Source organism: Anopheles cruzii, chromosome 2 (genome assembly GCF_943734635.1).
Source record: "Anopheles cruzii chromosome 2, idAnoCruzAS_RS32_06, whole genome shotgun sequence".
In the NCBI taxonomy this organism is placed as follows: domain Eukaryota; kingdom Metazoa; phylum Arthropoda; class Insecta; order Diptera; family Culicidae; genus Anopheles; species Anopheles cruzii.
This window is the reverse complement of record NC_069144.1, coordinates 48,943,898-48,968,817: the sequence shown is the minus strand read 5'-3', so window position 1 is coordinate 48,968,817 and position 24,920 is coordinate 48,943,898. Positions and strand designations below refer to the sequence as shown.

At 51.3% G+C, this 24,920-nt stretch overlaps 1 protein-coding gene across 1 annotated transcript; it reads left to right on the top strand.

Moving 5' to 3' along the window:
• The first annotated feature begins 2,837 nt into the window (after window positions 1–2,837).
• On the top strand, window positions 2,838–24,284 carry LOC128266877 (uncharacterized). Its single transcript, XM_053003667.1, has 12 exons — window positions 2,838–2,856; window positions 3,210–3,555; window positions 6,036–6,541; window positions 7,580–7,751; window positions 7,886–8,259; window positions 11,431–11,553; window positions 16,373–16,888; window positions 17,216–17,338; window positions 21,449–21,703; window positions 23,120–23,374; window positions 23,466–23,605; window positions 23,697–24,284. Exons 1-12 carry the CDS (start codon window positions 2,838–2,840, stop codon window positions 23,877–23,879), a joined length of 3,012 nt encoding a protein of 1,003 aa, XP_052859627.1. The 3' UTR covers window positions 23,880–24,284.
• The last annotated feature ends 636 nt before the right edge of the window (window positions 24,285–24,920 follow it).

Here is a 24,920-nt window from a genome sequence, read left to right as displayed (position 1 = left end):
CCGAGATACGTAGGACCACACGCGATGCCGGGTAATGTATGAACTTCCCTCGATACCCTCGATGATCCGTTGAGCCGGTGGGTGTTGTGAAGCTGATAACTCGCTTCGTCGAAGATTCAGCGACTAAATCCGGTGAAACAGTTCGGCGTGTCAGTAACGGACCCGATCGCCCTGCGGCATCCGTAGCCCAAGTTTGCTTAACTCTGAAACCAGCCACCCCGTGGGTCACGGACGGCGACCAGAGAATTAGGACCTTCCGGGCCGGTTCGTTTTGGATCGGCGCGCATACCGGTGACCCGAAACGGGAACCTCATCGTGCGGCCTTGTCTGGGACGTTAAGTTTGCCACGCTTTTGATTCGGACTTGGTGAGGCTTAGAAGAAGGATTAGGAAACATCGTTGCCGTCCTTTGCGACCGGTCGTGTTGTGATTCTACCGAGACCGAGAGCGTTCGTATTTCGTACGATTCCTGTCTGTGGCAAGCTGTGGCAATGCAAATTATTGTAAAGCAATGCCTGGCGGCGTTTCAATGTGTCCACAGTTTTGATGAGAGCCTGCGCGTTAGCTTGATTGTTAACAGTACGTTACTGTCCTCATTAACTTCGTTGTCTTAGGTTGCTGCGTTTCTCCACAGACGAGAACTTGGGACACCCTGGCGCGAACGTTCCGAGAACCCGGCACAGTTCGAGAGAAACGATTTCAATATGCGACGATATTTATGATCAGACTATTATCACATTTTATCGATGCTCAGCCAATTGAATTTCGCTCCTACGGGGGTTGCTCGTTGCGCCACGCCGAACGGGACACGGGGCATGAAAATAGATTGTTTAACCACAATGGTTGACAATCGCAGGAAAAAGAACTCCCTCCTCGCAGCAGCTGCCGGTTTTATGTATCCCGATCAGCGGTGCAGCGGTGATCCGAATTTATTTTCCACTTCTAGCCAAAAAATACGGCCACGTGGCGCAGCTGAAATTCGGGCTCTATTTAAGTAGCTCGTAATCTCATCATAATTTAGAATTATCCATAAATTCCACCCCCCCCAAAGTGGCCCATTGGCAGCAGAAGGTCCGTGTGAAGCGCCATGGAAACGATCGTTATGAACGGTACTTTTCTTCAATTTATGCTCCAATATCTCGAGAAGCTTTAGTTCAGCCGGCGGACCCTAGATCTTAAAACTGTCTGGAGTTTCGATTTGAAGCCCCTAACGTTATCAGTAAAGAAACCCTCCACTGCGGGGCGGGAGGGTTTGTTTTGGTTGTTCACCTTATAATTGCTTTTCCGATTACTCAGATAAGTTGGCCGAGTAATTCGAGAGGGTTTTACAATAATTTGCCAAATGGAAGTTTTATCTGGACCAGCAATCGGAGAAGTGAACGGAATGGCGTCGCCTCGAGCCTTCAAAGGAACTTTGCTTCAAAGGCTTTTGGAGCGATAACGGATCCATTCCGGTTCGAAGGGTGCGTCGGTGCTCGGCACTTGGAAATTAAAAAGTCATCCCGAGATGCTGACAAAGAAACAAGGCACTCAAATGCGAGTGAAGTTTCGTTCCGATAACAACTCAATGGAGAAGCCCGGTGCCGCACGCGGGGCATGGTGAGCGATGGTGGCTTGAAGCCACAGCAAACAGAGCATAACGTACATGGGCATGACATATGTTAACATACCCGATTGGTACCCGTGGGTGACATTATTCAAAGTGTTGCGATACTTATCAAAAAACGCTTCAAAGGTACAATGATAATACTTTTGCGTATCGGTAGACACACAAACATTTGTGACCGAAGTTTTTTTTAACTTTGCCGTAATCATTTCAATCGCTCATTCATGCCGGGACTAAGAATTTATATTCATTATTTGATGGCATGTTAAAATAATTGAACATCCCCATTGAACGTTGAAGGGAAATGTTTCGAACTATGTTTTTCCGGCTGCCCATTTACTGCAAGCCTCGGCTTCAAAAATGTTTCTCCTGTCTTCCAGGGCAGGAGTTTGGGGCTGGTGCTTGTTTTGAGCAACGAAACGGCCTCGGTCGGAACAACAAATGCAGACTGGCAAACGGGGTTTCCCAGTCTCCTCGGTCGGTTGCCAATTAAAACGAACTCACAAACACCGTGAATCGTGTGTCTGTATCAAACACAAACAAAAGGCTGTTCGTGGAATGTCCGTGGTTCTTTTTTCCAAACAGTTTACCAACCCAGGGATTGTACGGATTGCCGCCCTTTTGTGCAGCAGCCCCATTACCGGGTAATGTTGGTTTTGCAAATTAGAAGCCAAAAACCACGGCAGAACTCTCGTGTGCTTCGGTGTAGCAGATGATAATCATTCGGTTTTATGCTGCTGTTTCGGCCTCTTTTTCTTTTTATGTGGATCGAATGAGAGACGCTCGTCAGCCTCAGGGAAGGAATAGTTTACAAATCGTTAATGAACTGTTTCGTTTGCTTAACGCTTTTGTTCCACCCCAAAGGTAACAATCTGGGCTACGCTTGTGTGGATTTCATTGCGTTGTGCTTTTTTTCATAGGGATAGTTTATTGTTCTTTGCTTCAACATCCTGCTAGTTTCTGTCGACTCGGCAAGTTTTATTATTTGTAGCCGCCTGAATAATTAATGCTTTGCTTGCTGAAGAAAAATCAATAAAACCCCGCCGGGATAACCGAGAAGAGGCTGACTTTCGAGCTCACGTAGTCGCACTGAGCTATGTGCAGACTTTGCAACGTCCTTGCGTGCGTCAGAGCAATGCGAGAGGTTCCGTGATGTACGGCCGTTGGCGGTCAGACTTTGACCTGAAAGGCGTCCGGTCAAAGGGCCACACGGAGGCCACACCGTGGTCAAAATGGTAGACGGGAAGATGGGTACCAAAAGGCACCCTAAAACCGACCCGCAACGACGCCCAGCATACTGTCACATTTCATCCAACGATTTTATCACCGTAATTAGATGGCCAAACAGGGCTCGCACCGGTCCGAGGCTTTCGGTTGTGTCTTTCGGCTCCCCACGGGGCATTAATAGGGCAAGATTGTGGCCCCCATTCGGTGTGCTGGCCACTGTGCTGCCGTTCCCGGTTCCCCAAGGGGCCCACAGCACAGCCAGCTTAGATATTCCAATTTAATTTCGCTTGTTCCGCAACGCAAACAAGGTACACGCGTACACCACAACCGAATCCCACTAACCACCGTCGGCATTTTTCCGTACTCTTTCCGTACAGCCTCGGCAACCGCTAATAATCATCAATTATCATCATCATTATCATCAGCAGCGTCATCGCCTCAGGCGGCAGACGGAGAGGACGGCGTGGAAGCAGCAGCACAATTAGTAGACAATAAAATCCACGACAAACTGCAACATCCTGTGCGAGAAGACGGTTCGAGTCCGCTGCTTGTCCCCGTGCGGCGTAAGAGGCAAGACAGGGGTGCCAATGCAGCGACCAGGCCGCGCTGGCAGGAGCTGGACGAAGCGATGCTGCCAAGGATAACGGAGGACGTCTTGCTGGTGAGCAACCTGACCGAGGAACGGCTGCGCGAGGAGAACGAACTGCTGGAGCATCTTAATCGGTAGGTAATCGTTGCGTAAGCCTTCGTCTGTAGAAGCTGTAGAAAATCCTACGATTTAGTACCGGTAACCTAAATGTGATGAAACAGTTCCAGACACAACCATAAGCACAGTTGGCGCTCCTTTATTAATTACAAAAACCAATCAACAAGTATCAACAAGATTAAGAAATGCTTTGGAGCATCTAGATTCAATAATGACTCCAGTTCCGTAATTTCAAGCTTTCTTGAACCGAACTGAAACCTGCTCGTCGCCAGGTCGCGATGCCATTGAAAGGAACGAAGAAAAAATACTCGAAATCGGTGAGACAGAGACTATGGGCGCAGCATTTTGTCCCGACCCGACCCGACCAGCAGGGGACGGATTGTCCGAACTGTAACCCTGCCAATGTTCTAATTTACATTTAACATCTTTGGCAAGTGAACCTGATCTTTTTTGGTCGTTTACGTACTGCATTTACATCTAGTAATTTGGTTTGTCCCAAGTACAGATGATGCAAATTTTTTGCCCTCCTATGGCTTCTGATCACGTCCAGCTCAGGAACCAGCTTCCAGTTGGTGGGTCGTTGATTTCGTTTCATTTGCCCTGTGAGCCAAAGGGATTCGTATCAGCATCGCTCTCCTCTATGATGTTTTAATAACGGTTACAGTATCGCGCTGGTAGCTCTCAATGTAACAGCTGCTGTTGCATAAGAAGCAGCAAAACAAAATTTTCTAAAGCACGCACGAACATCGCTAGACTTTCCAGATGACTGAAAGTGTTTCCCCGAGAGCACTAGAACTGCCCACTAGAACATCATCGGCCCACAGAATAATTAACGCGCGGGATCAAATTACGAAGGCCTTCGAATGTACCTGAGGGGGAAGCGTTCCTGTGAGTTCATAGCGTGGTCTGGCCCCGAACCACGAACCACGTGCGGTTACCGTGGTGCATAAAAATAATCCAGCTTTCGAGCACCTCTCTCGTGTGCCACAAGAAGCGTAAATCATTTATTAGATAGACACAAGTTCCGTGCCAGCTGTGAGCAGTGAAGAACACGGTACATCAACGAGAGGCGCATCCTGGGCTGGATGCTGGATGGGCGAACGAAATATGGTCTGTTTCGTCCCACCTGCACCGTAGATCTGATTACGGCGGCGAAAATCGCATTCCGGTGCGCTTGTTCTCGCGGTACGGCGGTTTTCCACATTTCCACAGGTCCGCACCACCGATTTCTTTTTCGCACACCACGAGACACCCTAACGAGACTATCGTTTGAATGGACTGAACGATGGAGTTTCTGTAAATTCAATTACGGTGCTCTTCATGGGCGGGGCGTGTTTTTACAGCTTTCGGCGCAACACTTTCCCGCTCGACCGGGGAATGATCCGCTCGTGACAGCTTCACCATAATCACGTGCTAATGATAATGCGCCGCTTCGCCGAGGCTCTGAGGGATTCGGATGGGGTCTTGAAACTTTACATCACCCCTCACCCTACACACAAACATCATTCGGGCCAAGACCGAGCGCGACCAGAGCAATTCCTGACGTGACGTGATTTGACGTGACAAATCTCACCTCGACGGCACGTCACGACCTCACGACTGCGTGTGTTCTCGGGGATGCGGCATCACGTACGAAACCAATTAGAATGGATCCCTTTGATTCTCCTCATAGCGAACCCCCTACGACGGGGGACCTTCCGCAACTGTCACGCATACGTATCCATTGCGCGGCAACACGGCGGACCACCAAATTGTCAGCCGTCAGTCATCCTTTCGCTGATGGAGTTCAACCACCCGGGTGGTTCCCGGGTGGCGGGACTGGCCCCAAGTTTGTTCAGGTGCGCCTTCGCCTCAGCACGTCTTGACTGTCGGTGCCACCGTTTTGGGTTTATGATCTGATTTCACCACTAATTCTAATGAAACGAAATAAACTTCCACCCTAGCGAGGGCCAGGAATAGATTAAGGGCCGCCTTAGCGCCGCACCGTCATTGGGGTGGAGTTTTCCCTAATTAAGTATTTCCCCGGTGACGAAAAACTTTTCAAATCTTGCTCCCATCCACCGGTTCGGAAGTTATCGAACCGACGACATGCTCATCGCGCGTCAAAAAGAAAGCTCGTCATCAAGACAAGGCAAATGTAGTCGACGCCGAACTTTAATCAATATCCGGAAGCTTTTGTGGAACGAGGCGGTTGTTTCGAAAGGCGCGCCGAATTCAATTTATGCGCCGGAATGGGAATGATTCCGTTGATTGCCGGCATCCCGGAACCCGGGCGGCTTATCAGAAGGATTTAGGGAGGTCGCCAGGGACATTATTGCTTTCGGGGGCATCCTCTTGGGGGGGTCGTTCTGTGATTCGTCTTTTGCCTCCGGTTCGGGGCCTTGGCGGTTTGCAGCTCGCCCGATGCAAACGGTCGCGCCACTGGAAAATTTGATTTGCTCACCTCCCCTCTTTCTGTGCTTTCTTTTTCATCCTCCCTCGCCATCCGATCCTCCAGTGACCGGTTTCTCGAGCGGAAGGCGTCGGTGGACGCGGAACCGAAGCAGGGCCAGCGGAATGGTAAGAAGGGCCGAAGGCGAAAAGGGCACGGCAAGCACAAGAAACACACGAAGATCAAGCTGCTTCCGGTGACGCTGGTCGGGGTGCCGGTGGATGAAAACGGTCAACCGGAAGCGGGGCTGATCGAAGGGTTGGCGAACGGGGAGGATCCGTGGACGCAGCTGCAACTGCCCACCGGCAGTAGGGTGGCCAGCCCACTATTGGACGGACCGGAAGATCAACCGACCGGAAGCGAACGAAGTGGCCGTCAACCGGTGCCCCGCCCCGAAAGTGTCCGAAAGGGCCCGCGCGTGGTAGAGGTGGTGGACGTGTGGAAGGAAACCACGATACCGCCGCCGCGGTCCGCGGTCCGCTCAACGATTGCTGCTTTCTCACCGTCGGAGCGGCAGTTGGACACGGAGCAGAGAAGGCGCGAAAACCGGCAACGGAAGCAGCTCAAGAAAGGTAAGCACCTTCGATGTTTATTTATTTAAATGTCCATTTCCACCTCGGGAGCATATTTCTATTTCGATGGCTTATAAGGAATGAAAAGACTTCGGTGCGTTCAATACATGAGCATAGTTAATTTCAGAAAATAACAGGAAAACATAACTCGCCGCAATTGCACAATTATCCCATGTGTTATCGTGACAAATTAGGTTAAAAGCACCCGCCAGGTCTCAGGTCAAATGGCGAACACTTTAAAATTGAATCAAATACTGTCAACGACTTCTTGGTATTAGCTCACTTTATGAGAAGTCTGACCTACTGTCGTACGTAAAGTGGAATTCGAGCAGTACTCTAGTTCCCGAATGAATCCGCGGGTGCGACAGAAATGCGCGAACCGCATTTCCGTGAGCCTAACAAACGCCAAAAGCTCTTCCTTATTCCTCCATCTATTATACGCGCACGTTATTTGCAAGCAAATTTGTGAATAGAAGTCGTGCTGATGGGGAATTTAATATCACCGACATCGTGTATGGCAAGCGTTTGGACCATTCTTTTCTCATGCTCTGAGAGATGCTTTCGAATTGCGAGTGCGCCAGAAGGTATGCAATCGGGATGGCAAAACCCCTGGGCCATATGTTTGATATGTTCTCTCATTATTTCCTTCAAACTGTGGTCCCGAACCCTATTCTACTGAGGACAATTCACCCATACAATCGCCCCAACATATTTGGCAAACTCACGCGTGCACGAAGCCGTGATCCATTTCTAGCGAACAAAAATATGAATAAAACCCAAAAATCGATCACGAGACCCGGCGCGGTCGTTACGTCAACAGTTTGCTAATCGCTTACCGCTGGGGCCAGTGAAAGGATTTGGCCCCCCCCGCGTTTGTTTGCTGTTTGTCTCCACCCTTCACGGACTGGTGTGCTTGCCCGTTCCGCCGATGATTACACTGATCCGGATTTTCCACTTCATTCCCCCGCGGACCGCAGCCAGCGAGAGCAGGGCACGGAAGCTGGGGGCACCGCCGCCACCACCGCCCCCCCTCACGAGACGCCGTTACCGTGGCCGGCGCTACCAACACCGTCACCTTCCCGGCCGATGACCACGCGGGCACTGAGACGGTGTCGGTCGCCCGCGTCATCATATCCGGCGATCTATCCTGCATGCGGGACGACTTTGTGCCGGCCCCGGCGATCGCCAACGCGGACATCAAATATTTGCGGTGAGCACGTTCCCTAGAGGCGGGCGAGGTGGGGAGTGAACAAACAAGCGGACGGCAGGGCTGTTTGCCGAGGACCGCGCGAGTTGGAGGCCGTCGAGTCGGGTCTTATGCTTTCCGTTCCGTTTCTTTTCCAGCAACGACCTGTACGGCCTGGAGCACTCCTTTCTCGAGGCGGAATACCACTGCCGGGTGGGCTACCGGCTAAGGACGAAGCCGGAGTCGTCGTCGTCGTCCGCGGCCATCGTTACGTCGACCGGAGCCCTCGCGAACGCCAATCTCGTGTGCCGTAAGTCCCGGTGGATCGGCAAGCGGCCCGCCTGTGTGCGGATTAAATCGTCACCGGAGACAAGGACGTCGCCGTCCGGACAAGGCAAGGCCTGCGGCAAGGATCACGACTGTCCCCAGGCGTGCCATCGCGTGCCACCCGAGACGGTCAGCGGACACGCCAACCGCTCGACGGTCTGTTCCTGCTACAAAGGATTTAAAATGGTCAACCACCGGTGTGTAGGTGAGTGTCCAGCGAGGGACTGGCCACCCCCCCCCGAAACGAGGCCGAGATCGCCGAGAGTGGCCTTCACGGCACCCAGCAACGGGCGCCTGATTATTTATGGTCCGTTTTTGCCCGGAATCGGGCAAGTAATTAATCAGCCGCCCGCTTAAGGATGGCCCGCTTCCAGCGGCTCATGAATGTCAACCCGATGGCGGCGGCTGCTTTGCTATTGTTCTTGTTTCTTTGGCTTTCCGGTTCCTTTTTTTCGGTGGTGCTTTGTTTTGTGATTTTTCGTTTTGTGTTCTGTCTCTGGGATGGGAAAGGATAACGACGGTACGCTCTCGGGTTCGCACGCCCACGGACTCCGTTTCCAGCTCCAGACCCGGGCCCAGAAGGTTGACTTTTCGGGTCGGGCTCAAACCCGTAAAAAACAAAATCTTCCACGTGTTTTTTTTTTCTTCTTTTTGCTTCTGTCCACTCGGGGCTTGGCACTTTTCGGAAAAGGATAATTTATCGGAGCCTCCAGCGCGAAGGGGCCACGATTTAATTGATCATATTTTACCGTTCGGAAGTGTCAAAGGACGACGCGACAAAATGGACGACCCGGGCGCGCGCGGGCGGCCAACAGAATTCCTCCCAGGCCACTTATTACTCCACCGTTTCGGAAGAGTTTAATTTACGGCGTGGAATATGGGGCGGGGGGCAAAAAACACGGTCAATTTGAAGCAACCGGAACACAGGACTCGCTGGACAGTGAGAAAATTCAATTATTGTAATGCGCCGTGCAGATTGGGCTCCGGGGATGTTCGTGGTTTTGCAACCGAAACCCAACAGAGACAGAGAGAGTGAGAGAGTGAGAGAGAGAGAGAGAGATGAGTCGAAGGGCGAAGAGAGAGAGAGAGAATCCTCGGGTCCCTGGGAGCGGATTGTGATTTATTGGCCAGCTGTGGCTTTCGCCATTGTTTTTGTGGTAATTAAAGTTTGTGACCCCGGAGTTTCCGGTTACGCTTGCGTATCCTTTGGTCTGCGTCCTTTCGGCGCTACTGACCGCTATCAGATAGGCTATCCTTAGGATGGTTGAGGTCTTTGTGTTTTACACAAAAGCCCTACATGGTAACTAAACCTGGATATCTTGACAGCGATCGAGCAACTTGAATGGAAGAATCGGAGTCCGATGAAGCTCCATTCTTCGGAATAGATGAAATAGATATATCATCTCGCCCTCGGCCCATAAACAATACACTCAGACTAGACAGCAAAGCAACAAGCGACGGAACGGCCGAAACCACGTCGAATGAACTAAGGAACTAAACAATTGAAGCATCTAAGGTAAATCTTCAAACATAATTGTTAGTTTAGCTGCCGAGTCAAAGCTAAGCACTAACGCAGGCTATCGGTTGGTATCGTGTTACGTTTACCTTGCTCATGTCATGCTGTGAAGTTTAACGGACACACTACTGAAGTCATGAGTCAAATCACGAACATGAAACTCCGTTTGCGGTCCAGCTCGTCCAGCAATGTTACCAGTTAATACCAGTGGTCGGTTTGCTGGTAATCCCTACGTGTAACACGCGCTTTGTGCCGTGCGGCTCTGTCTCCGAACCCTATTCACATTGCCGGTTCCGGTCACGTCTGGTGACGGAGGAAACAAAACTAAATTAACCAACAACAATCGCAAGACGTCGTGTTGAGCCGGCAGCGGTGGACCTTGCTTGACCGCTCGCGAGAGGCAGGTCCATCATAAGTGCCGCCAAGAGGTTGTCGACCACAGAACCAGGAACGGCAGGAATCGCAACAAAAATCGTCACCGAAAGAACGGCTTTATTGGAACTGTCAACCCAGGTTGGTCCAAACTCACTCACCGTGGTTTCGTGGTTCCGGCCATTCGACGCCACACTAAAAGCCCTAAGAAGCATTATGTTCGGCGGCGGCTGCGGTTGACACGACTCTGGCCCCGACCCATAAATAATGCAAGCGGTCGAGAAATGTTTCACTTAACGTTTTGTTCCGCTGTCCCTGTCATCGGCATCGCTTTCTTCTCCGGTCCGGTTCGGAAGTCACAGACACAGTACAACAGGAACGCAACGCATGTCACGTGTTGGACGAGCGTGATTCTGTCATTTCGCTGTATCCTGACCCGTGGTCACGGTGCGAAGTAGAGGAGGTTTCTGGTATCTACCGACAGGGATTACGACAGGAACAGGAAAAGTAGCACTGGTTTTGGGTTAAATTTTTAATACGAGCCCAGAGTTTAATCGACAAGGTGGACAGCAATGTCTTGTAAGTGGGATGTCTTCGTGTCGGTCAGTCTGAGTCCTGTCCTTGGAACACTGCTTGATGCTCAACCCACGATTAGACACTGACGTTGCCCTCGTCACCCGATCGGATCCTGGAGACTATAGACCGTTTGTTCGAGTTCCCATAAATCCCCGTGACTTGGTGCCAACTAATAAATCCCTGGCCGGATACCGCCGTGGTCTAAATCGTTTCTGAGGAATAAAATGTAACCTGCGCGCAGCGGCCCGGAGGTGACAGGCTGATGGATGCTTGACTTACACCGACTTGAAACACTAGAGGATGCACATGCAAGGACCGAGTGGCTAATCGTAAATCTCAACCCACCGCCTGTCAACGCTGACCCAGAACTAGCCAAGGTAGGGCCGAGCCTTAGGAGGGCACTCTCGCTCAGGACCTCAGGACGGGTATGGGGCCACCTGTCACCGGGAAGGCGGTGATAAATTGCACACCGAAAGACTTACTGACAGTGCACCGAAGACTAAATCTTTCGATCTGCATCCGGCAGGTGCTCCTGCTCCTGCCTAGTCCTTGTGCCGACCTGCACTTTAGTAATGAATTTTGAATATGCCTTTGCCCATTTTTCCCCGTAAGACCGTATTGAATATTCATAAATAACTTCCGATCGTTCGGTCGTGGTTCCCGTGCCATGGTGTCCTTTACGCCGGTGGCCGATGATGGATCGAAGCCGGGACCGGAACTTCTGTTCTGTGGCGAGCACTTCGATGTCAATTTCATGCCACCATGGCCATTAGTTGCATCGGCTGCGGCCCAGGTGTCAGGTTCCGTTGTTTACGAAAAAATTGGGAACATTCGCGACCTACTACTAAACTCTGATTGATCCGCACACAGTACATAAGTCGTCTCTTTTTTCGCTCTCTCTCTCTCCGATAGATATCAACGAGTGCATCGAGTACGGCGAGGACGTCTGCGAGTACGGCTGCTCCAACACGATCGGTTCGTTTACATGCAAATGCCCCCGAGGACTGCGAGTCACCGACAATAACAAATGCATGGGTAAGCATCCTGGACGAGCGTGTTGCTTGCCTCTAGTGCCTTTTCGGGCTCCGGAGTTGTGAGTCCGGTTTACAAGCTAAACGGACCACCGTAGCCACCGTTGACCATCGACCAAAGGGCGTTTCCGTTAAGACGGCAGCAGCAAGCGTGTGTGGAGGATTAGGAACGGATCATAAATTTGCATCCTTCCTGGGGAGGGCTCTTCCAAAGCAAACGCAGCATCCCCGGTAAACACCGACCTCGGTTCATGTCGGGGCATCGTTGTGGAAAAGATTATAAATGTTTATGGAATTTAGATTGTTTTGAAATGTGATCTACATAATCGAATTTTAGGTACATGGTCCCCGGTCCGTTCCGTAACTGTCTTGCTTTGAAGAATTACTGCAATAGTATATCATAATTCATAACTCACTTTGTAGCTGCAACATCGACCCATCCACACTTTGGGTTCACACAAGTGCTCTGGATTGAGTTAAAGTGCCGACCGATCGAACCGTGCGACTCGCTCGGTATTTCATCGCTGCGACATGAATATTTGAACCAACATTTACGTCGTTTGCGACGCACTTCCGAAGATTCCGCCGGCTGTTACCGTTGGGAGGATTGGATGCCGGTTTCCGGCATTAATTGGATTCATTATTCATCGCCCCGTCAGCCGGGGGCACCCATTATCGGGCGTTTAATCGAAAAAGGACACAACCACCTGGGGGGACGATGGACACAAGACAACCCCCCGTTGTGGGCCATTGATTGGAAATTCCCGCCCTTGGCATTCCCCGTATGTGGGGCGTTTAAAGGGATGATAGTTTAATCCTGCGAAACATAAAACATCTATTTGCTGTGTAATATTTTTAATCCATTCGATTATGCGCCTGGGACCCAGTCGGGGCCAGCCGTTTTAATTGGATCGTCAGCATTCGTTGTTGACGATTTAATCCAATCTGCCGGACGGTGATAGTCGAGGCAATAATCGAAAGGATTACGGAACACACGCCAACCCAACACGGGCCCAATGTTTTTTGGAGTTCAAACTCCAAATGGCATTTTAATAGGCTGTTCGTTTGCGGTTCCGTGTTTACGGTTCTGCGGTTTCCGGTTGCGATCCCGCACCAGTTAAAGTTCCAGTTCTTTATTAGTTTTCGAACCCGGTAGGTCCCGTTTTGTTGTCGCTTAAAGCTGCACGGCAGCAGAGTGCGGTGCCGTACGGTGACCTAGCCGCCAACCGTGCCCTTTCGGTTTAACCACATCCCGGTGAGGTCGGATCCTGGCTGCGAGACCATTGACACCCCGTGGGGTTGTGTGGCGAAGGTTTTGCTCTTCCTCGATGCCGTCGGCTCGTCACCAGATAGTGGCATGGTGAGTCCATCCTTCACCAAATATGAATACGGCAGTCGACCGGCCGGCCGGCCGACCCGGAGCCGGATGCCATCCGTAATCCGTGCGCTTTCCGACGGACCCACTCAACCGAACCCGGACTAAAAACCGCCACCACCGGGCGCCGTTATGCAACTGGCCACTGGCAGCCCTTGCGGCCTGGATTGCATTTATGCTCAATCCGGCTACGGGTGGTTTTCCGTAAACCCCCCAAACCTTATCGGGCCCGCCTCGCTTCGACGTGATCGGACTCCCGCAGGATGCCTGGCGGAGGGTGAAAGTTTTTTTCGGAACAAAGTCCGACTATGTTTCGTAGCCCGGATTCGACCGCCGGGCGGAGCCCAGGGTCAACTTCCGGTGTCCGGCGTCCGCCAGACCTCCCATCGCCAGAGAGTGGTTAGAAACTTTTCGATGTTTAATTGTTTGTACAGCTTGTTTCGTCTGTCGGCGGAGGACGAAGCCCGCACGGCAATCAGTTGTCCCGGTGCCGGATGTTTATCCGGCGTCACCTTGCACAGGGTTTTTCTTTCGGGCACCGGCGATCCTGACGTCCGCATCGAGTCGAATTCAAATTTCGATTCCCGTTCGCCCGAGAAGTTGCCCAACGAGGCCAAATGTCGCAGCCTGTCCGGTCAATTGTCAGGCAATTAGGCGCAGGAGGAGAACCCTAGCGGGGGTTATCCTAGCGATCCGGGTTCCGGGCAGTCCGGGGGCTGTGGTTTTGGGTAGCCGGATCTCCGGACACCATGTTTCCTGCGTGTGCAAGGAAGTGTGCAACTTCAAAACCCATCTCCAGGGCACACAGATATGATGCAACACAAAACTGACCAAACTGCTCTGACCACCACCACCAGCACCGGGCATCCTTCCGGAATTCAATCGCACTAATGATTATCCACAATCAGAGGCCCCCGTACTTGATTTGGCCCGTCCTTTGGGGAGCGGGTCCCTGCTGGCCGAAGAGTCTCTGACTCTTGACCACCATTTGCCTGTGGGCTTCGTTTCGCAGTGCCCCAGCAGGAGTCCAGCGAATGCGAAGGACTAACTTCTGGGCTACGGCGGATAGCCACCGGCACCGTCAGCTGTTTGTTGTAGTTTACAACACACCGGCACCGGCACACCGCGTGGTGAAGCTGTAAATGAGCGTTCGTGTTCGGGTCGGTTCCCGGGTCTGGTTTTTGGGTTGATTCGGCCATTGATTCGGTACAAATGATGATGTTTTTTTCGGCTTCCCTCTCTCTCTCTCTCTGCTCGAACCGAAATAAATCGCCAATTCTCGCCTCGCCGGCCAACCGCCGATGGTGCTTCTGATTATGGCCAAAATCCGGTTGCCCCGATCGAAAACTTTATTGTGAACCAGCTCCACCGAGGGCCTGGCGGACTCGTCTGGGTGCCTGAAAAAGGCTGGGTGGACAGAAACTTTCTCCAAACAGTCGGCAGTGGCAACCGGAAAAGGTGTCACGAGATGCTAACGATGGGCGGCTTGGCAAATGTTGTCCCTCCCACGGAACGCCCTGCTGTTGCTGGCTGTTTGTTCGAACGGGTATCCGACGGCGGTTGGTCTTTGGGGTTGATTTGCCATTCTGCGGTGTTGCGGAAATCTGAGCGCACGGAACGGGGGCTTCGAGGGCCACCGTAAAACAGATCGGTCGTGAAACCGTTCCCTAATCGTTTCACTTGTAGTCGAAAGCGAACGTTGTGATTAGGAGCGCTTTGGGTCGCTTTAATGTAGTCCGTCTACTTAAGTAGGAATTAAAATTGTCCGCGATGTGGTTAAGAGTAAAAAAAAGGAACACATTTCTAAATGGCCGTTTGCTCCCTTTGTCTGCGAATATTGGAGTTTCATTAGAAAATTTATTTTTATTGAATTGTAGTTTTCGATCCCCGGATGCTAGATGATCCGCCAATTGTAGCACCAGATACGGTTTCGGACGTACCACGTCACCTCTGTCGGCCTTTTGGGCGACCTAAGAAGACTTTGAGGGCTAGTTCTTCGATCGCCATGACATGCACCACCATGCAAAACCAAAATGTTTTAAAAATTAGCAATTTTTGAAAAATTTCGCAAAAATCCGAAAACCCAAAAAATCGGAAGTTTGACTAGAGAAGCAGGAGCGACTGGTAGGTAGCATCAGTGACTTGCGTGCAACATTTGGTTTCCAAAACTTGTATGCAATATTGCATGCAATGTTGTACACAATGTTGTGTGCAATATTGCATACAACATTGCATGCAAGTTTTTCTTTCCGAAAAATGTACACAATGTTGCGTGCAATGTTGCATGCAATCATGATTGGGAACCTTGCATGGAAAAGTTGCATAATAATATTCCATGGCACGGCCAAACAATATTTTTAGCAATATTTCAATATTATTGCTTGTGAAATATTTTGGTGAAATTTTCCGGTGCATGATTCGTGTACAAGTTCTACACAAACCGATCTCCATCTCCTGAATCCATTCTTTGCTTTAGGGTGGACTACGCTGCAGCGCGTAGTCTGCTGTATTTCATTGAGTACACCTGAATTCGAAGTAGGCGCACCACTTGCCACTAGCGTACCATACTGGGCGAGCGTGGTCGTCTGAAGGTTAGCGAAACTCCTACGAAAATCCTACATAAATCCTAAATTAGCAACATTTTCCATCATGGGTTCTGTAACCGAATTCAACGGAATTCCAGTTTAAGCGCTCGGCCTTCTAAGACTTCTTCGATCTTCAAGCCTTGCTTAGAAATGTTCAAATTAACAGTTCTCCACGAAGCGACATCCAATCAACGCGTCTACCGCGTGGCAGCAGAACTGCAGTTTGAATTCGGCTTGTAGTCACTGGCTTCGGACTCGGGACTTCGGGATCCACTGCACCAGCGCCTGGGGCGGTTTTTCTGCCAATCCGACAGGCAAACGGTCTGGTGTCGAGAGGTACAGCACACACACCAATGTAAACACACGCTCGTCGGACGAATCAGGACGCTGGACGGCATCGGCTTTTGTTTGCTGCAACCCCCCGGGGGTGCTGATTCGATTCTTGCAATCAGCCTTACCACCGGCTGGACTATAGAATTTGCGTACCGAAGTGTTACCCTACGAGCAGACGGGTTCGTCACCACGGGTATTCTGGAAGCTCCTATTGATTTCTGCGTTTGATGTGAGTGTTGTTTGTCCTGCCAGCGGGTCCGTTGCTGTCCGCTGCAGCGTTGATTGCATTTTTCGTACCACAAAATGTCGAACGACAGGCGAAGGGTTGTGGTGCAGCTTCGTTGGAACTGCCAACCATTTTTCGTTTTATTTTTTTCTTCTTTCCGCTTTGATCTGGTCCACTGGGCAGTGTAGGTTGCGTTCCGAGTGCCGACTGCCACAGACGAGTGTGCTTTAATCTGTATTTTATTTTCCTTTCAATAACCTGGAAAATGGCTTACGCTCCCCCCTCGCGGATTGCGGTGATGTAGATGTAAACGAGTGTCTGCTACGGAACGGGCACGGCCCGTGCCAGGATACGTGCATCAACACGTGGAGCAGCTACCGGTGCACGTGCGACGGGCTGCCGGGGACGCGCCTGGCAGCGGACGGCCACGCGTGCGAGGACATCGACGAGTGTACGGTGGGTAATGGCGGCTGCTCCCACACCTGTCTCAACACGCTTGGCCGCGCGTTCTGCACCTGTCCGGACGGCTACATGCTGGACGACGACTGGAAGACGTGTATCGACGTGGACGAGTGCGCCAACCAGAAATCGATCGCCAGCGACCGTCGGTGTCACGGTCGGTGCATCAACACGGTCGGCTCGTACCGCTGTCAGGAGGAGGCACCGGGGGACGGGGAAAGTTTCGCGGCTGGCGACGGCACGGCCCGATCCGTGTCGGCGGGAAGCAGTGGTGAGCAGCAACAGCAACAGCAGCTTCCGGACTATGACACGCTCTGCCCGACCGGTTACCACTTCAACACGACCATGGGCGACTGCCAAGGTGAGTCAAGGATGGGTGGGAAGGGGGCCGAAGTGGTCCCGTCTCCGGTGCTAATCTCAATCCGCATCTCCCGCTCCTGATTGCCATGTTTAATTAATTTACAAGCAATTCAACAAAACACACTCCGGGCCGGCAGCCGGATCAGTTGACATCGGCGGCGGCGAGACTTTTGACCGGTTTTCGGGACCCAGTGTCCCAAGGACCCGTGCTTAAGTGAAGTAAAATAAATTAAATTAAATCGATCCAAGCGCTGGCCGGACCAGGGTGTGTGTGTCCTTGCACGGTTTCGAATCCCTTTCAACTAAGCCCTTCCTTATCCCGCCCTAGACACGGACGAGTGCGGTTCGGCGAACGGCGGATGTCAGCAGCACTGCATCAACAGCGACGGAAGCTACTATTGTTCCTGCAAATATGGTTTCAAGCTCAACATCGACAAGCGCTCGTGTTTGGGTAAGTGAATCCGGACCCGCAAATCAGGATGCTTCATCTGCCTGATGTGGCTGCGAGCCACGAGCAGAGCCTCTGCTCATCTCGCCCATTACATCGGACGCCCTACAGCTGCTGGCCGCAGCGAGTTGAGTTTCCTCATTGCGGTCCACGGACGCGAAGCGGATGAAACAAAAGCCGTGTGTAAACGTACGGTCGCCACGGTACAGTTGCAACCGGTGCTCCGGAAGTCGAAGGCTGTGTTGCACTTCCGTCGGGTCTCTGTCGGAACCGACAGACCGTTGGGCGGGTTGTGAGCCTCTCTTGCCACAGTGGCGCAGTGCGTTGAGTGTCCGGCTGGAGTCCAGGCCGTAGCCGGAAACTCGCTTACCCGGAACAATTATATTAACATTCATCATAATCTAATTACCGTTTGATAGCCAGCCCATTGATTTATGATACGCACGTTAATGGAAAACACCGAAACCCCGGCCTCCTCTTCGTAAACACACCCCGGAACGGGGTGGGGTTCGTTCCGGTGGAGCGTGCAAACTCCAGTCAGCGAAATTTATCACTCCCCCCCGCCTACGCTCGTACCGGAAACGAAAGGCTTGCGGGTGACTTCTCACGGTCAGCGGTTGAAGGGGGCGGCCGACATCTTAATCTCTAGCTCGCCATCCCGCCATCCGACCAAGAAGTCTATTAGGCTTTCGTTTCGGTGCTGATGCCCGATCTCGGCGCGAACGATAACCCGAACACCCCGAAGGAGGATCCAATTCCCATGGGAATGATTTATTCCTCGTTCCAGTAGAAAATGGGGTAAAATATTACATCATTAAGAAGAGATTCTCTCTTCTGGAGGGCGAGAGGAAATTAAAGTTCCGCCAGCGAAGCTCGCGGAACCCTTCGGGGAGTGGCAAAATGTCACCAAGCTGGGTCGGGACGATGTCTGGACAGTGAACTTGGTGAACCTTCCGCCGATTCAGCCGAGTTCTGTTGACAAATTAGTTTACAATCATTAAAGCACTCCGAGGGACGGCCATTAAGGGGATTTATGAACGGCATGACAGGATGGAGGCCATTTTTTCCCACCAACGTTAGCAGTGTCGCTTCGTAAGGGTGGGGATGCTAAACATTGGGGATTTAATCATTGGGGAATTAATATTTCCTGCCGCCCAGCGGACCAGGTCCTGCTTATATATTAATAGCTTTCCCACTCCCCTCGCGCCACAGCGTCCGTTCACTTCATCAAACCGTTATCGGCTTACGCGGCGGATCATCATCTGCCGTCGGGCGTGTGAATCTTTAACTTCCGTTCCTCCGGACGCTTGACAAATGACAATCCCGGGCGGTGTTGAAATCCGGCGCTGATCCTTGGTGCGCGCCTCATCTCGGTCTAAGAACATCAATCGAACCGGGAGTTGTCCGTAATTGAAGACCATTTTCACTTCGCCTTGCCATTAACACCGCCACCGACCGCTAGAGGGCGTCGCTCGTTGGGGCTTTCACCAAAACGGGCTGCCAATCGCGTCGTGTCGAAAGTGAAGGTGATAAATAGCTGCCACGACGACCGTGACGCGGACGCGTGACCGGCTGATGGCGCCAGTAGTCCTGGTCCTGGACTGCCCCGAAATTTAGAGAGCTCGTTTCATGCGATAGTGTTTGAGCCGCACACGCGTGGCGATGAGTGTCGTCGCCCCTCAAGGTGGCCGATCGGTGGCCGACAGTTGGCAATTAATTGAATTGTTCCGTGTCTGTCGTCACCGCGACCACCCTCCCACCCCTAACGGCGTGTTGGTGACGTGTTTTTGGAAAGTTTTAATGCGCAACCGAGACCCACCCGGGCAAAGTTTTCCGCGTGACAAGTGAGTTAAATGAGGGAGAAGTCAGCGTCGAATTAAGGAGATGCCGTACCGCGCACCGGAAAGTTGGCCATTCGTGACCCGCAAAAAGCGTGCCGTCAAAGATGGGCCGAGTGGCGGAATGTGTTTGCATTCGAATAGACACCGGCGACCGACAAAATTAAATCAAGGACCACGGCCACGTCGCGATGCCTCATTAGGCGCAAGCATTCGGAAAATGTTTGCCACCAGTAATTACAATCCCGCGCCGGGTTTGCGGTTGCCAGCGTGCGTTTGGAAAATGCCGCTGCCTTCTCTGGACCGCCGGTTGCCGTTTATCGGTTTATGTGTGGCACCGGAAATGGGGCAGAAAAATCGTTCGTTTAAATTCCGAATCGTCGGGACATCAACGTCAACGGATCCGGGGGCGTCCGGTGGGCGATGGGCGATGAATTAACAGAAAGTTTCTTCCGTCCAAGGCTTCAAGGTGCTCCCGCGTGCTCGAATCGGGAAGGAAGATATCGAAGAAAACTCATAAACGCAAGCGGTGGGCTGAAATTAAACTTAGAAAAAGAAGAACTTTCCGCGACGTGAGCTGCAAGCCCGATCAGCGGCAGCCACTTCGGTGTAAGCGTAAAATTAATGAACGGTAATGAATGGAATTTTGATTAAAAATGCAAATTTCCACATCAGGTCTGGGTAGCTAGTTTCTTGTTGGGTCCACCGTCTCTCTCTCTCTCTCGAACACTCTCTCGATCCATCGGTATCACTCGGCCGGTTCTCTTCCTGCTTCAGCGGACATCCGCTGTGTAAGATAAATTGCGGCCCCACAAATGGATGTTCAAACAAGACGCTGCTTACCTACGCAGAGCACCGCCCCGATTCGGGCTCAATTTCAGGCGCTCCTCGGAAGGCTTTCAATCCACCAGAGCAACCTTTTCAGTGTTATAGTTTCTTCGTAAGAACCTCTGCCAAAAATCTGAGACTTTTGGGTCTAATAAGAGGCTTTATAGAAGTAACACCACAAAGGATCACAATCCTTCACGACCCGGAAACCGAAAGAAAGGCGGAAAAAAAGCCGGCCGCCCGGCCGGAAACCGATACCGACACTCGGAGCGCTCGGGTCTGAATGGCGCATAATTAGGCGACCGCTAGGCAAAGTTCTGAGGGAGAGTTCGCTCGGAATCCAAGTCCGGCACCGGGTTTCGCTTTCCGGAGTGCGTCCTGCAAAAGAGAGGGCGCAAACTTCCAATAACTTTTGATGCGCTGAGCTGACTAGACGGAAATGTCCTGGAAGGTGTCGGTGAAGTATTTTAATTAGGTTCACTTCGTAATAAATTACTACACCGCCCACACCGCGCGGTGGCTCACCGTCTCGCGGCGTGGTTCATGATTGGTTCTGATGGGGCGTGCGAAAGGCTGAAAAGTGAGACGTCGTCGGAAAGGCTTCGCGGACGCTCTCCCGGACGTTAATGAAGTAATGTTTCATCGAAAGACCGCACTCCGAGGTGTTTTTTGGGCGTCTCCATTGGTGGCGCTCGGGCAACTAGCCTGGGTGGGCCTCAAATATGCTGGATCCGTTTAGTGATCTCACATTAAACACGGTCTGATAATTTGTAAACATCTGAAACTTTCCAACTGGACGTGAACGGAAGCCGTCGGAGTATTTCACAAGTTTTCCGAGAACCTTTCCTGACCTCGGTCCTCGACGGAACCTGAGCGATTGATAAGAAAAACTCTTTTCATGCCTTGCTATTGTATTGTCCTTCTGAATACGGCTGACGTTTCCCGTGGCAAGTCCGCGGGCCAAGTCCGTTGGATGATTTTTTTTTGGGTTCTCAAAAACGCCTGCAACGCCATCAGCATAACGCGAACAACAACATCCCTGACCCCAACATAGCACCACCTACAGGACTACACAAATCGGCCAACCCACGTACGTCACGATCCGCAATATCCTCATTAAGAATTCATCATCGCTGCACACGATCCGTGTTCAGTGGCGGGCTATGAGATAAAAGAAGTTTGCCCTTTATAAACCTTTCCGGTCCGCTCGGGAGATGCATGTTCCTCCTGGACGTGCGGACGGCGCGGTCCAATGCGACAGATTTAATTGAAAATCGAGCAAAAACCGGTGTCGGGAAACAAAAGAAGCGATGCCCGGGTTTATGCTTTCGGCCTTCCTTTCGCAGCGTTTCCGGTCCGATCGATGACTATCGGGTCGTCCGGGTCGGGTGCCGGCGTTAACTTCCGGCGTTGACCGTCTCTTTCGTTTTTCCTTTTTCATCGACAGTGCTGAACGACTCGCTGAAGCTGGCGGACGTGGCCTGCGCTCCGCTGTTTCCACCGCGCCACGGTTACCTCGAGTGCAGCCGGCCGATCGACGAGATTGCGGACGGACCGAGCCGCGGCAGCCTCAAGATCACGAACCGACCCGGCAGCCAGTGCCTGCTGAAGTGCCCGACCGGTTACCGGCTCGAGGGCAAGTTTTCGAAAATCTGCGGCACCACCGGCGAATGGATTGGCGACGAGAATGGCACCTGCATCCGTAAGTACCGCCCGCCTGCACCACCTGGATCATCGTTCCTCAAATGTTGACTTTGTGTATGATGAAGCCAAAAGCCACGAAAGAAGCGAATGCGAAAGCGTAAATAAATGGTTGACCGAACGGGCACATTTTTGCATCACAACGAGCCGCCGATAATTATGCGGACCCTTCGCCAGGTTTTCAGGAAATGGGACAAAAAATGCGGCAGCATCGCTTCGGGACTTTTGGCGCACGACACCACGGCGTTCATCATTGACACTTTAATTGGACGATTGGGTGATTTAAATTAGTGACAATTGTGGCACAATTGGCCTCCGCGCATAAGTGGGCACGTTTTCCACCTGATTCCACGCTTTCGAAATCGATGCGCAAAATGCGGTGCGGACAAAATATTCTCGCCACTTTATGTTGCACACATATTGGGTAAGAGAATGTTTCGCTGAGACTTGTACAAGAGAGGCATTATGATCCTGCCTTTGAAAAAACAATATATTTTACAACAAAACGTACATATTTGACGTAAATCTGTCCAGCGGAAACATCTTAAATAAAGTTTTGAAACTCACGCAATAATAATGGATTACTTTTTTCCCAGAAGCTTATATTACGAAGTTTTTCGTTGCAAGCTTGCACCGGAAAAACATTTTTTTAACCAACATATTTTTAACAAGCAATAATATTGAAATATTGCCGTTTAGCATTTATTAGTTTAGCACACAATATTATTATGCAATTTTTCCATGCACGCTTCGCAATCAAGATTGCATACAACATTGTTTACCAGTTTTGGAAAGCAAATCTTGCATACATGCATACAATATTGCATGCAATATTGTATACAACATTGTATACAATTTTTGAAACCAAATGTTGTATGCAATGTTGAGATTATTTTCAGCAAAGTCGGATAGTTTTCAAGCAATTTAAGCCAAATTCAGCTGACGCGAGTTTTTCCAACGTGAAGCGGGAAGGGAAACCGATCGGTCACCGGGAATGGCCTGATCGTCTGAAACGCCGGATCATCGAGAAATGAGAATGAAACAAAGCGTGGAACTTTGTTGTGCCACAGTTGTCAGAAAGCGTGGGGAAAACTACCTCACGGCCCCCATTGGCCTTTGCGAGTGAGTTTTTTGTTGAATGCTTTCTATCACATTCCACAGCGTCGTTGTGGTTTGGTTGTTTTCTTTTTGCGGCATCGACCACGATTCACCACCGATGCCAGATAATCGATGCTGCAGTGGTCTGATTGATGTTCCGTCAGCGGTTCTGGCATGCTCTTGACCACGTTTTAATTTGTTTGCAGAAAAGCTGATAAATAGAATGTGTGTGAATGTGATCCTGTATAAACTTGGGGACATGTAGGACTGTCGTGAATGGTTGTATGTTTTTCAATGGTTTTTTTTAATCGAACCGCAGGCTACCCACATCCGAAGCTGACCTGCCCGACGAGTGTCAACGTGGAGCTGCATCCGAACGACACGGAAACCACGACGGTGCGCCTGAGGCGCCCGGAAACCGACGTCAGCTGGGACCGTGACGTCCTGGTCGAGCCGGCCTGGGCGAAGAACGATCCATTCCTGCTTCCGCTCGGCCCACTCAACGTGACGTACTCGGCCAGGCACCCGGTTTCGAAGTTGCGCACTGACTGCACCTTCACCATCAACGTGCTGCGTGAGTTTTAACCCAAACCAATGTGAACCAATAGAGCAAACTGGGTTGTAGAACCGCGTGTTGATTTTCCCACCCTTCCCCCCCGAACTAGCCGGTTCTCCGCCGCGAGTGGACTTCTGTCCCGACACGCAGCTCTACACGATCGAAGGGCGGCATCAGAGCGTCAAGGCGACCTGGGAGGAGCCAGTCTTCTCGGACAACGTCGGCGTGGTGACGATCACCAAGTCCAATGTAAGGATCCGGTGACTACGATCTCGGTCCCTCGGTTCTAAACCTTCCTAATTCTTTGGTATCCAATCCTTGCGTTAATGCAACCGAACAGAGCCCGGGGACGGACTTTGGCGCCGGGAGCCATCTGATCACGTACGAGGCTCACGATGACGCCGAGTGGAAGAGCCGGTGCGTGTTCAAGATCGTGGTCAACGTGAGCCCGCAGCAGCAGCAGAACGGTGGCCAGTCGAGTCACCTGCAGCTACCGATACTCTACAATCGGTTCTACTTTTAAGCGAATCGGCGGCGTAGTGTTGTATAGCATTTGCAATCATAGCCCTGGTTCAGTTACTGGTGCCCCGCCAGCGGATTGCCGGGAACTTTTCCCCAGGGGCCAGCTTCATTCTGTTTCTCCCCCGTCGAAGCCGGTAGCCGCAGCAGCAGCAGCAATGCCCTACATTCGCCATCTGCTCCGTGCTCCGTGGGGCAAAGGATTACGGGGCAGGACACAACACACAAGTGGGAAAACAATAAATTGATCAAATGAACCAGAATTTAGACGGTAGCTATCCGCGTCTGGGGCTTCTTCTGTGTGTGCCCGGAATGGTTCTCTGTTCCGCACGGTTGGAGAAGCGAGGAAAACGGATTATGCAGATATATCATCACGTACATATACACAACTAGGGAGTAAGCAGAGCTATCTAGGAGAGAAACGGCGTGTGTGCACGGTGGCGAGTGGAACCATATCCTGCGAGAGAGAGAGATAGAGCGAGAATATCACAAAACGGCTGATGCTAAACAATGGAACAAGGCGCCCCAAGGATGGCGGAAAGGGTTTCCTCCATCTTGCGAGAGTAACCCTTGGTGCAAATTAAGGTTCTACCGATTTATGTTTTCTCTTGAGATGCAAATTGGCAGAACCTCGTTCTGGGACGGGGACGTTTGATTAATCTGGCCCTCCGCTGGCCACCCAACGGAAATTCGTTTCGTTTCGTTCACAGTAATTTGCGAGGTCCGAGGAACAGTTGGAACTAAACACATCACACCGGAAAAAGGGTGAACGAAACGTTCAGCCCAAGGGTTTGTAAATAGACGTCTTTGGCAAGGCGAGAAATCATCAGCACACACACACACATCCCACAACCTCGAGTCTCGAGCGCTTGGAAGGCAAACAATAAAACGGCGGAAGAAGAAACAAAAAGTACCACAAGTTTTGGGCAGAATAAACGGGAGGCAAACAATAAAATTGGGGCAGAGCAGGGCGCGAATGTGTGAGGATAAAACATATTTTCATGAGATTTAAAATGAGATAGACGAACTGTAGAGCGGATGCATT